This window comes from Seriola aureovittata, chromosome 10 (assembly GCF_021018895.1).
Source record: "Seriola aureovittata isolate HTS-2021-v1 ecotype China chromosome 10, ASM2101889v1, whole genome shotgun sequence".
NCBI classification, from domain to species: Eukaryota; Metazoa; Chordata; class Actinopteri; order Carangiformes; family Carangidae; genus Seriola; species Seriola aureovittata.
In genome coordinates this window covers 18,111,124-18,125,879 of record NC_079373.1, presented here as the reverse complement: position 1 = coordinate 18,125,879, position 14,756 = coordinate 18,111,124, and the positions used below count along the sequence as shown (strand labels likewise).

The window sequence follows — 14,756 nt, the reverse complement described above, 5'->3', positions numbered from 1 at the left end:
ACACTCGAGCATTTGATACCTGGTAAGCTGACAGAGTGTGGCATTTGGTACTTCCTGAGTGAAGTGATTTTTTTTTTGTCATGCTTGATGTAATCATTTTGGATTATGAGAGTTATCGAGGGGCCGAGCAGCAGAGAGCTTCCTCAGCTGGAATCTAGAACTGCACAAGCTCCCATTTTACCAACACACTGGCTTTCTCAAAGTGGTGCACTGAGATTTCTTGGCAGAGATTTGCTTTCACACACATTTGTTCGATTAATATCTCCATGTCTGGTTTATTTGTCATCCGGTGTCTGCGTCTGTGTATTTTCCAGGTCCAGCTGCTGGTGTCAGAGCAGGATGTCGAGAACTACAAGCAGATCAAGACAGATCTGGACCAGCTGCGTCTGACCGTTGAGAAGTCAGAGCTGTGGGTGGAGAAGAGTGGAGTCTACAGCAGTGAAGACCTGGGGGTCAGACAGGGCAAAGAACAGATCATTGAGGTGCTGTACCATCATTTAATGGTATCCAGCGTTTGAAAGCAAAGTTTCACATTTCAGATTCTACTGTGACATTTAGAGCTCTGCAGGAAGTTGCTGTAGTTGCCTTAAACATCCCGTCAGTCATTCAGCTGCACGGTGAACGGCTTCTTTGTTTGTTGTTATCGTTAATCAAAGTTGGTGGAAAGGAAACGGTGCAAACTGTTTTGTTGGAGCTTAGGAATAATGAATAATAATCTATGTCAGAACAGGAAGCTCCTGCTGAATCAGTTTTTATTAACCTGTAACTTGTTTTGTTTTTAAAACATTATTCGTGCTTGTATTGTTTAAGAAAAGTACTGATTAGGATCAGTTCAGGCATTTTTCCCACCACACTGTTGCAAATGCCCAGTAATTAGAGACGGGATACAGAGGTTGTTCTGTGCCAAAGATAAAACCTTTTTGTGGGTGAACGTCACTAAAGGGATGTTTTTTGTCTTTTACTAGGAGGTTGTTCTGAGCCCAGTTCAAGATGGTGATAATAAACCTCAGATTGACAGTAACAAGGCAAACAACTACAACATTGTCAAAGAGGTGAGGTCCAAGTCTTTATTTCCAGGTAATTCTTATCAGATGTCTTTTTTTCTGCTGTTGTGCATCTGCAAAACATTTCTCTGTGTCCTCTGCAGATCTTACTGCGGCTTAGTAAGCTGTGTTTTCCCAGTAAGAAGAGTCGTGTGCAGCAGCAGAGGCTGTTGAAGAACATGGGGGCCCACACTGTGGTGCTGGACCTGCTTCAGATCCCATATGAGACGGTGAGTAACAACCACAACAGCCAACTGAAAGGCTCATCCCACTTGATGTTGGTGTGAAATCTTGACGTCTGTCTGTCTGACTTTCTCTCTAATCATCTTTACGTTTATTTGTTTGTTTCTGGTTTTGCACAGAGTGACGAGAAGATGAATGAGATCATGACCCTGGCACATACGTTTCTGCAGAACTTCTGCAGAGGAAATCCTCAGAACCAAGTTCTGCTGCATAAACATCTTAACCTCTTCCTCACTCCAGGGGTATGTTGATATGAACTGCTGTAGTCGTCCCTGGTTGCATTACTTATCATGCATTACTTTTAGGGATGTCCTCTAAGGTCCCAAACAAAAGCAGCCTGACAGTAGAAAAAGTGATGTGATGTCCTTTTTTTTTTTTCTTTTTTTTTTTTTTTTTTATGCAAGGACTGTTTTGTTTTTCATTACACAAATGAATCAATATTCTATTTGCATGAAAATAATCTCTGTCAAAGACTGAATCGTGGCTCCTGTTTTTCACCAGCTGCTGGAAGCTGAGACGATGCGTCACATCTTTATGAACAACTACCAGCTGTGCAATGAGATCAGCGACCGTGTGGTTCATCATTTCGTCCACTGCATTGAAACACATGGAAGGCATGTTCAGTACCTCAAGTTCCTGCAGACCATTGTGAAAGCTGATGGGAAGTATGTGAAAAAATGTCAGGACAAAGTCATGACAGAGGTGAGCAAAAAACAGCACACTGCATGAATATCGGTTACGGTTTGTTTAAGTTGAAAAGAAACGGATAAAGAAAAAATGTTTTCTTAAATATGATTCATGGAAAACCTTCCTGATGGGGTATCTTATGCGATACACAGATACCTTATACTCATTAAGGTATGAGTGCTGTTTAGTTGCAGGAGGACTTTGCTGCATTAAATCACAATGAATCAATATTCTTAAAATTGGAAATATGCAGCTCGTTATGATGTTGCACATGCGCTACATTAAGTGATATTTTCATATTAAAAGCACTTGTACTTCTGTGCAACTGTTTATGTTTAATCTGTAATGGTGACAGTGGCAGTACCTCAGGTAGACCTTGCAGTTACCTCATGTAACCTGTGTTTGTGTTCACCAGCTGGTGAACGGAGGTGAGGACGTGCTGGTGTTCTACAACGACCGCTCTTCGTTCCCAGTGTTGCTGCAGATGATGGGCTCAGAGCGGGAGCGCACAGATGAAGACGGAGCTCTGGCCTATCACAACACGCTCGTGGAGCTACTGGCTGCCTGCACCGAGGGCAAGAACGTCTACACAGAGCTGAAATGCAACTCTCTGCTGCCACTGGATGACATAGTCAAAGTTGTCACTGATGTCAGCTGTATACCAGAGGTAGTTTCTTAAAAACTAATAATATAGCTTGAGTTATATGGTAAAGATGAATAAAGAATTTATGCAAACTTTTCTAAAAAAAAAAAAATTGGAAACAATTTAAAGCTGTATCTTTTTTTCAAAGTGAACAGGCATCACATTTCTTTTTTTCTTTTTTTTCTTTTTTTTTTATGCCCCAGGTGAAAACTGCTTATGTGAACTTTGTGAATCACTGCTATGTGGACACAGAGGTCGAAATGAAGGAGATCTACACCTCCAGCCATATCTGGAAGCTATTTGACAACTTCCTGGTGGACATGTCCAGTGTAAGTCTCTGTCAGATTGAAAGGTCACGTGTGTTTGCCTGATCCTTTCCTAATGAGGCAGTGTATGTGTCAAGATACATGAGGGCTTAGTTATATGCTAAATCTACTCACATACTGTGCATGCAGAGAAAATGATAGAGATGTGATGTGTGGGTTTGCTTATTCAGAAATTACCCCCTGTTTGACTTTTGCATTTAAGGTGTGCAACACGACCACAGACCGTAACCATGCAGATCTGCCCCTGGAGAAGTATGTGACAGAGACAGTGATGGCCATTGTCAAGGGTTTCTTCAGTTCACCTTTCTCTGTCAACCACTCCAACCTGCAGGTATTGTTTTCCCAACCCTGACAAGCAGGTGAAATGTGTCCGCAGAGCGAGGCTCATTCATGGCACATCCAAATCCTTTGCCAACTTTTAGCTACTTTAAAGTTAAAAAAAATAAATATTTGACAGCAGACTGCCTCCTTCACTGCACCCTGACCTGAGACCATGTTGTTTCATTGCAGACAGTTGTACATAGAGCAGCTGCTTGAGGTGTTTCACGCATAAGTCTGTATAAATGCCTCCAATCAGAGACAATATAGAAGTGTTCCCATAAGGATTATCTCTGTCCGTCTTAACAGTTATACCCGTAAAAAAAACAATATCCCCTGCTCTGTCGTCTCATTTCACAGACAAACCAGTCTGTCTTCATCAAGCTGCTCCAGTCGTCTTTCAGGATCTACAACTGCACCTGGATCAACTCAGCTCAGAAGGCTAATATTGAGAGCTGTATCAAAACACTGGCTGACGTGGGTGAGTGCTGCTACTCTGCTGGGAGAAAGAGGCATTTTAATACAGTTAAACTATGTAATTAAAAGTAAAAAAATATAATAAATATAATAGCAAATGTATTAGTTGTACTGGTTTTGTACCAGCGTTTATTCAGAGAATTGCTGTATTTCATTTCACTTGTTAACATATTCATGTCACAGTGTAAGTGTGAGCTGCACAGTAACACTGGCCACCGAGAAGCTCTACTGGATCAATTTGTGTTGGGTGCCTGAGCCATGTTTGCTGTCAGAGCAGGAAAAATAAACTCACACTGACATTTAACCCTTCATGTTCTTCCCCAGCTAAGGCACGAGCCATAGCCATCCCAGTGGACCTGGACAGTCAGGTCAACACTTTGTCTCTCAAGGTCCACAGCAACATGGTGCAGCGGGCAGCAAAGGACTGGAGGATCTCTGCCCGCACACGACCACGCAAGGAGCCCCTGGGTGGCCCTGACTACAAGAACATCATTGAGAAGCTGCAGGTGCGCAGACTAAGACAAGCCTAAGAATCTGCAGCCATGCAAGTGGCTCTTGCCAGGCTGTACTGTAGCATGGCTAAAATGTTAGCCTACATGAACGGGAGTTTCCAAGTTGACTTTATGAGGGCTTTATGTATGCTCTTTAGCAGTATCAATACATCCAGGACAGCACCGGATTGAGCCTTTATGTGTGTGTGTGTGTGCGTGTTTGTGTGTGTGTATACAGGGGGTTGTGTCCTGCCTGGAGGAGCAGTTCAGCCCGAAGGTTCAGGCAGAGTTTTCCGTGCTGGTGGATGTTCTTCACAGCCCCGAGCTGCTGTTTCCAGAAGCTGCTCGTTTACGCTGTGAGAGCGGAGCGTTCATGTCCAAGTGAGTCTCTGTCCTTTACCTGTGTGTAGAGCAAAGAACACATCACCTTAAGTCTTAAGTCTCTGGCTACACTAGCAGCATGCCTGACGTAGTGGTTGATAGTTATTAATTTTTGATGATATTCAACATGTGCTAAATTAAAGACTGGCATGTCAAAGAACAAGTATTTTTTTGTCAGGATGGAAAATCTAGCATTAAACAGAACTACTACCAACACTTACTGTTATACTTATTGAGTAAGTCAGGAAGGTTTGGAAAAGAGCTGAAAGGGAAGAAACATATTTGAAAATATTATATATTAATGAAATAATAGTAAAGAAAAATGTGTTCAATGCATCTATGTTCAGTAGACAACTCAAACTGTATTAATTATTTGATACATGATCAAACCTCCAGGGGTGCTGTTACTCTGCTGCTGCTGCAGCAGCTGTCTGACCTCCTCAGAGAGCAGAAAAAGAGATTTCACCTGTGGTGATCAATAAAATATTGCTTTGTTTTTACTTGTGAGCCAGTGAGTGCATTAGTTGGACTCCATGGTAAATGATAGAGCACTTCTCCTCACTCTGCCAGGCTGATCAAACACACCAAGAAGCTTATGGACAAAGAGGAAAAGCTGTGTATCAAGATCCTGCAGACACTCAGAGAGATGCTGGACAAGAAGGAATGCTTTCAGGAGGCTGTGAGTACTTCAACCCGCTTGGGGAGGATGTCACTGAAACATGATTTCATTAAATAATTTGTCACTGTTAGAAGTAAAAATTCAGGATTTTACAAGAAAATCAGTGTTTGTCTCTCAAACTCTCAGTGTTACATAAAAACACATTAATTAGGTGAAATCACTGAAAAGTTTGCCGTGGATTTAGCCCTGTCTTCTTGTGCCAGCAGTGCTGTGCTCCTATCAGCAGTGCAGTGCAGTCCTTGTTTTCTCCCAGGTCTGTCGGCCCAGAGCCCAGACTCCCCTTCATCAGTATGCTGTGGGCCTTTCTATGTTACATAAGGCAGGGAGGCACTTGAGGACACACTCACACTGAGACGGAGAATAGGGGCGGGGGGGGAAGTAAGGGATGGAAGAGGAGGGGGTTGAGGGTGGGGTGGTGGGGGACAAGTACTGAACAAACAAATCAATACTGCAGCGAGTTGGGGGTGCAGAAGCCCTTCTCCTGCTGCACCCCTTCTCCGGCAGGGACCTGGAAAGTGAATGACAAGAGTTGGTAGAGGAGACTTAAGGTGGTGGCTGCGTGTGTGTGTGTGTGTGTGTACGTTTGTTTGTGCGCACAAGAGGGGCGCGGTACAAAAAAAAAAGTACAAAAAAGTCAGGTCTGTAATCACCTTTAGAAGGTTTTAGGAGAGCTCGTTCCAGCTGCGTGGTGAGAGGAGGTGACGCTCTGCACTTCACTCAACACAAAAAGTGCTACTCCAGTCAAGAAAAAAATCTCAGCCAGAAGAAAGTATTGTTCCTTGTTTGGCTTTGCTCGGAGCTCCATTTACTGCACTCAACATTGTCTGAAAGTTAGCAGCGAGGAAGCATGTGTTACTGTCCTCTGACCATGTGGGATTTAATGCATATATGATTATTTTTGGCTGATGATGGCTGTCCTACTAAGGGCTGTTTTTGTTGCATCATGCATTAAAATAGAATGTATGTATGTGCCTTTACTCTCTCTCTCAGTGTAATAGCATTAGTAATACTGTCAAGACCATCCTTCTCAATATAGTACATGCCAGCCAGTGACACTTACAGCTGCTTGAGGAGTCAGAGTGTTGTTTTCCCTATTTGTGTTTGCATCTTGTGTCAGTCAGCCAAGATGTTTTTCGAAAGGCAAATGATTCAACAGTTGTGTGGAAGAAGATCAGAGGAATTCAAAGGGGGGGAAAAAAACAGTCACTTTTTAAAAACGGCTTGGCACATTCGAGAAGCCAGACAGTGCGGTAACGATATGTGAAATGTCAGTTTGTGTAGGTGTGCGTGAGTGTGCTCAAGCATGTATTTGTGGCCTGTCTTTGTCATATCCCTGTAGCCCTGAGCGTGGAGCTGCAGCCTCACTGCACAGGAGAAAGAGAGAGAGAGAGAGAGAGAGAGAGAGAGAGAGAGAGAAAAAACGATTGATGGAAATAATGAGAGAGGGAGAGGCAGACAGACAAAAACAGAAGGAGAGAGAGACAGAGTGACAGCAACGGCAGCAGAGGTTGGTGGCTCCCCTGGGGTGCAATTGGTGGGTGGAGGAGAGTGAGAGAAAGAGATGGAGGGAGAGTGATCAAGGGAGGGAGGAACGGAGGGAAGGAGGGAGGTAGTGAGGCAGCCATGTGAGGAGCCATGTGAGTGCAAGGGAAAAAAAAGTGGGCAGCGGCTGCAGGGTGAGGGATTGGAGAGAAGCAGAGTCTGCTCAGTCCATGAGGAGACAGGGCAGGGGGTGCGCTTACGTAACAGCCTGCAGTGGCTGAGCCAGCGTCACGTGGACCATCACGTTCTCCCTTCCCTCCCTCCCTCCCTCCTCCCTCCCTCCCTCCCTCCCTCCCTCCCTCCCTCCCTCCCTCCCTCCCTCCCTTCCTTACTCTCACTCTTCTGTCCACTCGCTGCCTCTCTCTTCCTCCTTTGCCCCCTCAATGCTTTGACTCAGTCTTTCGCATTCTATCTGCGGGCCTGAATTATTTTCTCTATCTCTCTCCCCTCTGGTCCCACCCAAGCCCTGCTCTCTGTTTGCCTGGGTCATGCCCGGGGTGCTGGTTGGGTAGCGAGGACAAGATCTGCAGCAGTCACTGTATACTGTAGAGATGTGTTGGCTCTTATTTCTGCACTTCACTTGTCTTGGCTGTCAGATAAGGGAAGCTTTATAAATGTTTGGGCTCCCACTTGCCCTCAAGATGTCTTGGGTGAGGGAGGGTTTTAGGGGGAAGAAAGACTTGAAAGAATGTTTGATGCATACTGACTCTGTATTCTGAGACTATATCCAAATATTACATTTGAAGAAATTACCATAAAATGGCATGCTAGACTTTTATTTTCAATTTTATCTCATCTCATGCACTTTGTTCTTTAAAGGATAAGGTTGACATTCTATAATTTTCCTGTTGTCAACAAATCCCATCAAGACCAAAAGCAACAATGTGTTAGTCCCTTTCCTTCTGACATCCCCACATTGACGGTGGCGCTCAAACTACAAAGCCAATTGTTGCTACAGAGAATGTAAATGGTAAATGGACTGCACTTATATAGCGCTTTCCTAGTCTTATCGACCACTCAAAGCACTTTACACTACAAGCCACATTGACCCATTCACACACACATTCATAACGCACTCTTTCCACACCGCACAGGGCACGCACACACTGATTTGGGGTTCAGTATCTTGCCCAACGACACTTCAAAATAGAAACTGCAGGAGCCGGGAATCGAACCACCGACCTCCTAAAACCCACAAATTTTTGAAAAAAAAGCAAATAAAAGTAGATTTTTAAAACGACCTGCCGTTATAGCTATTAGGAAATGTCACTCGAACAGAAGTAAATATAAGCATTTCATTTTCAATTTGATGCTAGTGATTATTTATAGCTGTAGGACTGTCTGTTGGACCGACCCAAAATAAACTACCGTGCCCAAATTCATTGTAATGAAGGAAGCAAGTGTGGTTCATTTATGTGTTTTTAACACTTGCTGGACAACAATGGAGGTCTATGGTTCAGGTGAATAAAATATATAAGGCTTGTTTGCTGGCTGGATCACTTCATTGTTCATTGTTGGTTTTTCATGGCATTTGTTGACAATACGAAAAGTATAAAACATCCTTTAACACAATGGCAACTGACAGCAACTTGAGATGAAATTAAAAAATTTTTTTACCAGTGTATATTTTAGTGGTCTCTGTAGACACAGCACATTACATACATAGTATGCATGCGTGTCATGTCTATGTATACATAAGCATGCCTTCTTGTTTACAGATGACTGGAAAAGCCAGTTATGTAATATAAATCACGCTGACGCTCTTCTCTTTCCTCGCTCCCTTTCACACTCATCCCTGTCATTCACACGCTGTCTGTGTGTCTGTCCGTCCGTCTCTCTCTTCCCGTCCCTCTCTCCCTCGCTTCCTTTCTTTCTTGCCAAGTTTCACACCACCTGCCCAAAGCAAAGCAGATTTACAGATTACCACTCTCTCGATGCTAAGCGCATCACATGCACGCATGTAGACGGAAAGCCTCACTCAGGCGCACACATACACACACACACACACACACACACACACACACACACACACACACACACACACACCACACACACACACACACACACACACTCTCACACTCCCAGGCATGCAGTGCCACGCTGGCTGTCCCTGTGTGAGCTCATCCTGCAGGGTTTTCCCTGTTTATCTGTCTGCTGTTGAGAGCAGGGGAACATGGCTTAGATTCATCCACTGTGAGCAGGTCAGGCCGGCATAGAGCATGCTGAGCTCATGGATACCTCGGATACTTTCACCTTTGGTTGTATTCAGGCTGATTCAGCATGCTGGGTCAAGTCATAAAGTTGGACTTAGTATCAAAAAAAAAAAAAAATCTGTGAACTTTTTATCTGATACCATAGAATAATAATAATAATATTTATGCTTTACTGCTTTACTACCTGAGGTTGTGCTGAGTTTATCTTTCCTTCCTCTCACCCTCACTTCCCTAGATCCATCAGTCAGGTGTCTGCTAGTTGAATATAATGTTTTGGTTTCCATAGCGATGAGGGATTAGCACATGTTGTTTGTCCGTCTGGTCTTTCCCTGACTGGGCGTAGGAAGTCAGTGTACCCTGTGTAGAAATGCCCTCAGACTAAGAGTATGGTGCCTGCTGAAATTTCTTTAGCTCTAGGAGGAAAGAGGTGACTTGTAAAAATGCTGTTTGGTTTTAGCTTTCAGTTTAGCTAATGCATAGAGCAGGAAACACCCTTGAATACAATACAATAGCCCCAAAGTAAGTCAGCAGTTTGGTGCAGTTCATACTGCTTGATCTTTGTTGACACTGTTGGATTGTGGTTTGTCATGCTATTAAGCAAATATCCTGCGAAGAACCTTTCAGTCAGTGTCATGAGTGTCTGCTTGTTGCCACTTTTCCTCTTTTCCTACACAGTTTATCTGCATTTTGCAGATACTGTATATCATCATAGTAGGAGTCTTTTCACTTTGCCACATTGTAACTAATGCACCAGCAATTTAGCTAGTAATAGGTAAATTGGTAATCTGGCTATTGTGTCCTCCTGTAAGATCTCTTATGTTGCTGTGGCAACTCACCTATGACAATTAGTGATCACCCCTCTATTAAAATAAATCTATATTCACTTATTTAATGTTATGTACACTATTTAATCATGATGAATTGGTTATGCATCATTCACAAGCAAAATTATGTGATGTAGTAAAGGGAAAGGTCTCAAATCATGGCAACATAGAGATTCTCACCAACACTGACAGAAAAAACTCCACTAACTACAGACTCAAAAATGAACGATAGTAACGAAAGATAGTTCTCCACCTAAAATGATCAAAACTAAGCTTCTACAGCCACACTAATGGTTCTGTGAGGCTGCCCTGCGATGCTATGGTAAATGCTAGTGGGAACATTTTACCCTGATGATTCACTATATTAAAGGTAAGGGATCACCAACATTATTACAATTCATATTCAGAGCGACATGAATGTCTATACGGAATGTGATGCCAATTCATTTAATAGTTTTAGAGACATTTAACTCTGAACCAAAAATGTGAACCTCATAGTGGCACTAGAAGAAAAGTCAAGGATCACCAAAGTCATTTGGATACATGATCACCAATCCATATAGTAGGCGCTGAGATATTTCACAAGATAAGTGACTTCTTTCATCTGCTTTTGGTGCTGGATGAAAGTTCAGGGTGTCACGAACGTCTGATGAATTTCCATGAAATTTGGTAAACACAAAATCCATTTAATAGTTGTTGACTTATTTCAGTCTAGGTCTAAGTGATGGGCTGACTGACATTTTCATCCATATGGCCCCAACACTAGCATGGCTATAAGCCAGGCCCTCAGCAAAACATTATTTACTGCAGGGATATTTTGTTGTAAGTTTGTCTGATTTTGTCCATCTTGTTCGCATGCTCAGGCACAAGTGAGGCAGAAGAAAGGAGCAAACATGACTTTTACCTTGTCAGCCAGCCTATCCTCTACATCACTTCCTCTTCATCACTTCGTCTTCCTAACAAACACAATCAGTGCTTAACAGTGTTAAGCATGCTTCCACAGTGAACCCGCCAGCTAACAGCTGGCCTTTTGCTGAATGCTTGTTTACGCTGCTGGTCTTGTATTTCCATGAACCAGTCTCACCAATTGCTCTCACATGTGGGCTTAATTTGTTTTGCTGATGTGCTTGCTTGTTGGGTAAAAGCATTTTATGTGCTGTGGAATTGCAGCCTGAAAACATTGTAAATGGCGGCACGTGATGCTCACGTCCACACATGTGTCTCTTGAAAAATGTCATCAGATGCATGTATCACGACAGAGTTTTGTCCCTCTGTACAGAGCTGCCTGTGGAGACTATAGGACAGGAAATGTTTCACATCCTGCAGATGGGAAGAGAGTTGAAGAGGAGCAGAGATGTAACAGAAATAGTTCTGTCTGCCTAAACCTAACTTCCCTGAACAGCATCACCTAACATAGCTTAGCACAGCCCACCATTAAAGTGCCTTGGCAATAATTCACAATGTAATTAGCAATAGCAGCATGTAATGCTAACTCTAACTCATGTTTACTCACTCTGTTTACAGGGATTCTAGAAACCCCATGGTCATGAGTTCATAAGTTCTCCTAAAAAGAAATTCCAAGGAAACCAAACCAAAAAAAATCTGAAACTGCTTGTGACTTATAAACCTTTAACTACAAGTATAATGGCACTGCCACAGAAGCCAAAATCAAACAACATACACCTTCATAGGTGACTTAAGAGGAAAAAAAAAAAAAAATTCCTAGTAAATGATTTGAATCTTCCCATAGACTTCCCCGTCCCTCCACCAAGTTCAGTGCAAATCAGTTCAGTAGTTTTTGTCTAATCCTACTGACAAATAAACCAAGAAACAAACCAACAGACAGACACAGGTGAAAACATAACCTCCTCGGCAGAGTGAGGTAATAACTTTCTCAGAACGTTTTGATTGGTATCAGATTACATATTTCCTTGAGTCTTAAAAACTCCTTGAGGAGGGGATTATTTGGAAATGATGGACCCGAAAAGTAAAGCTGTTACTGTTTCATTTTCAAATATTAATGTCTAAATGCTGTTTCAAATAGCTTTTTATGCTGCCAGGAGTAACACTGGTGGAGGAATATAGAGTCCCAGTAATCTCCTGGATCTAATACTGGAATCTGCTTAAAAAAATCATTTAAACTAAAGAATCTAAACTTCCGCAGTGTTGCGAATGATATGACCTCAGTGTCATTGTCTGCTCTCCCTCACTTCAGATTCCCACAGTGTTTGCACAAAAACAGCAGGATAATGTGACTGTGTGGGTCTTGGTTTTGTGATTCTCCTCAGCATCTGTACAAGATGAAATAACCCCCTTGATAAGGAAACCTTGCAAACAGTGAAATAGATATGTATCATTTTACATAAGGATCACACTTCATTTTCCCTCCAGTTCCAAACTCACTAACTGACAACTGAATTCTTTATTAGATAACATGCATCACATGCTTTTATACTGTATGTGATCAGTTTGAGTTTCAGGCTGAGTTTTTTAATATCATGGGCTAATGATGGTAAATAATACTGAGAAGGTCGAGTTTCACGTTGAACCTCTGTACTGAATAAAATGTTGACTGAAGTTTCTGCCGGGACCTAAATGTTGCTTCCTGGTGGTGAAGTTGTCAGATGTAGCTCAGCCCTCACTTGGCCAGTGGAGAAACTCTACTTGTGCTGTTTCACAGTGTACTTGATCAGTGTTCCACACTGTTTACAAAAGACACACACCCAGAGTCCTCTCATGTTTCTGTTGTGAGAGAAAGTAACACTGAAAAGAAAACTATTGCCTTGCCTCCCCCCCCAACCGATCAGAACCTTGTTTGGGTAACATTCTCCTCCTCTGTGGCTCGAGACTCTGCTATAATCGACCTTGTCTGACCTGAGCGGATCAAACCTCCCCCGCCTGTTCCTGGCACTGCCTGTCTTGGCTCACAGCTAGTGCTGCCCTCCGCTGCCTGTGTGAGTCTTCAGACCACCTAAAAAAGCATAGGGCAGGCTGTGTCTTTGTCTCTTTCTCCATGCATCTCTCCGGCGCTGGAGAGATCTGCAGACAGCAGAGCTGCGAGGGGGATGGAGGAGGGAGGGGAGAAGAGGGGGTGTGAGGATGCCGGAGGTGGGGATCGGCAGCTCATCTCCAGCTTGGACACCAGAGCCGCAGTGTGGCGTGCCGGTGCACATTTTAAAACACCACGACTGTCTGCTCCTCGCTAGGTTTTGTTTGTTCCTTTCCTCCTCTCCCTCACCACCTCCCCCTCATTCTCCTCCTCCTCCTCCTTCTCTTACTTCTGTCAGTTCTTCTACCTCCTTTCTATCTCTCTTTCTCGTGGCTCTTACATCACCTGACTGGAGTTTTTCTTGTCAATGCAGCAGCAAGCAGATGAGTCAGGCTGGGCTGAGTCTCCTCTACAGCCATCCTGCCTCCCCTCTCCTCCCCTCTCCTCTCTCTCTGCAGACCTAGCCAGCAGACTGCATCGCCCAGAAGGGAGGCGAACAAGAGCAAAAACCTGTCACTCCCCCACCCCCACCCCACCACCCCCGTTCGACTTCCCCCCACCAGAGTGTTTCTTTCATTGGTGTTTGAGAGCAGTGCAAAACCAACACGTCCTCTGTCAGAAAAGGGGAAATGTTAAGTCAAACATGATTCAATCTGCAATCAGTCAAAGAGCGCCCACTGGGATGCACTGCCTTATAGAGTGTAGTGCTGAGTTTGTAGTTACACTGTGTGTGTGTGTTTGTGTATTTGTGTGTGTGTGTGTGTGTGTGTGTGCGTGTGTGTGTGTGTGTGTGTATGTGTTTGTGTTTGTGCATTGCTGTGTGAAAATGAGAGAGGCTGGCTCAATGGATCCTCACCTTCAGTTCAAGAAGTGTGCGTGCGTGTGTGTGTGTCTGTGTGTGTTTGTGAGACAGCTCAGCCAGACAGTGCAGGCAGACAAGCGTCTCCGCTGACTGCAGATGAGATGGAGTGTTTACTGACACAGGGAGCATCAGCTACACGTGCTCCTCCACATCTCTGCTCTTCGGCTCTTCTGCACTTAGTTTAAAGGCTCTTCAGCTGGACTGTGCCTCGGCCACCTTCATGATGAGGCGTGAAGGAGCTTCATTTGTCTGAAAATATTGATGGTCTTTTTTTTTTTTTTTTCTTTTTTTGAAGGATGCAGGAGAAAATAACCCATCAATAGTGACCAGTTCCTCTTTGACAAATCAGTTTTGGTGTCTGGGGCAGAGAAGTTTTCCGTGCCACAATAGAGTTTTGTGAGATTTGCAATGCACCAAAAATTTACCGTAAGCAGCAACCACTCTATAACAACACTTGCAAAGGCAGCTACACAAATGAGTCATATTAAGCTGAATACCAATCGGCAGTATGCGTCAGCTTTAACAGAGGTGTGACAATCACAATAAGGGAACTTGCAGCGGACAAAGGGGCCAGATAATCGCTGCCTGATGCATCAGTCACAAACTGATTAAATTACTACATTATTTAATGTAATAAAGATCCAAACTTATGACAATGCATGCCAGACACAGAAAGTATGCATTAATTGAGAGGAATAGTAGATTGTTTTTATTATTGATAAATCTGTCTGCCCATCACAAATTCCAAGTTTAATCTATAAGGACATAAGAAGCGGCAAATCCTTACATTTGTGGAACTGAATCAAAATTTTGGCATTTTTGCTCGATAAATGGCTATTTCTTTGAATTACTAATTACCTATTAAAATCATCTTAGCACTAATTTGCTTCATAACACCACTACCCACTGTCTAAAAATAATCAGTGGATTGATTCAACACCTCAAACAGTTTAGGTTTGATCATTTTCAGGTGCTTCTGTTACTTTATCCACCACCTGTACAGTATCTCAGGCAAAGGCTGATTGTCCCACCAACACG

At 43.3% G+C, this 14,756-nt stretch overlaps 1 protein-coding gene across 1 annotated transcript in view; it reads left to right on the top strand.

Moving 5' to 3' along the window:
* itpr2 (inositol 1,4,5-trisphosphate receptor, type 2) overlaps positions 1 to 14,756 on the top strand; it is a 55,033-nt gene that overhangs the window by 18,704 nt on the left and 21,573 nt on the right. The window contains exons 26-37 of the mRNA XM_056386710.1: positions 315 to 482; positions 966 to 1,052; positions 1,148 to 1,273; positions 1,406 to 1,528; positions 1,788 to 1,988; positions 2,389 to 2,640; positions 2,820 to 2,945; positions 3,145 to 3,273; positions 3,621 to 3,741; positions 4,062 to 4,243; positions 4,467 to 4,609; positions 5,180 to 5,288. Coding sequence (XP_056242685.1) covers positions 315 to 482; positions 966 to 1,052; positions 1,148 to 1,273; positions 1,406 to 1,528; positions 1,788 to 1,988; positions 2,389 to 2,640; positions 2,820 to 2,945; positions 3,145 to 3,273; positions 3,621 to 3,741; positions 4,062 to 4,243; positions 4,467 to 4,609; positions 5,180 to 5,288 — 1,767 coding nt within the window. The remainder of the gene's footprint in view (positions 1 to 314; positions 483 to 965; positions 1,053 to 1,147; positions 1,274 to 1,405; positions 1,529 to 1,787; positions 1,989 to 2,388; positions 2,641 to 2,819; positions 2,946 to 3,144; positions 3,274 to 3,620; positions 3,742 to 4,061; positions 4,244 to 4,466; positions 4,610 to 5,179; positions 5,289 to 14,756) is intronic.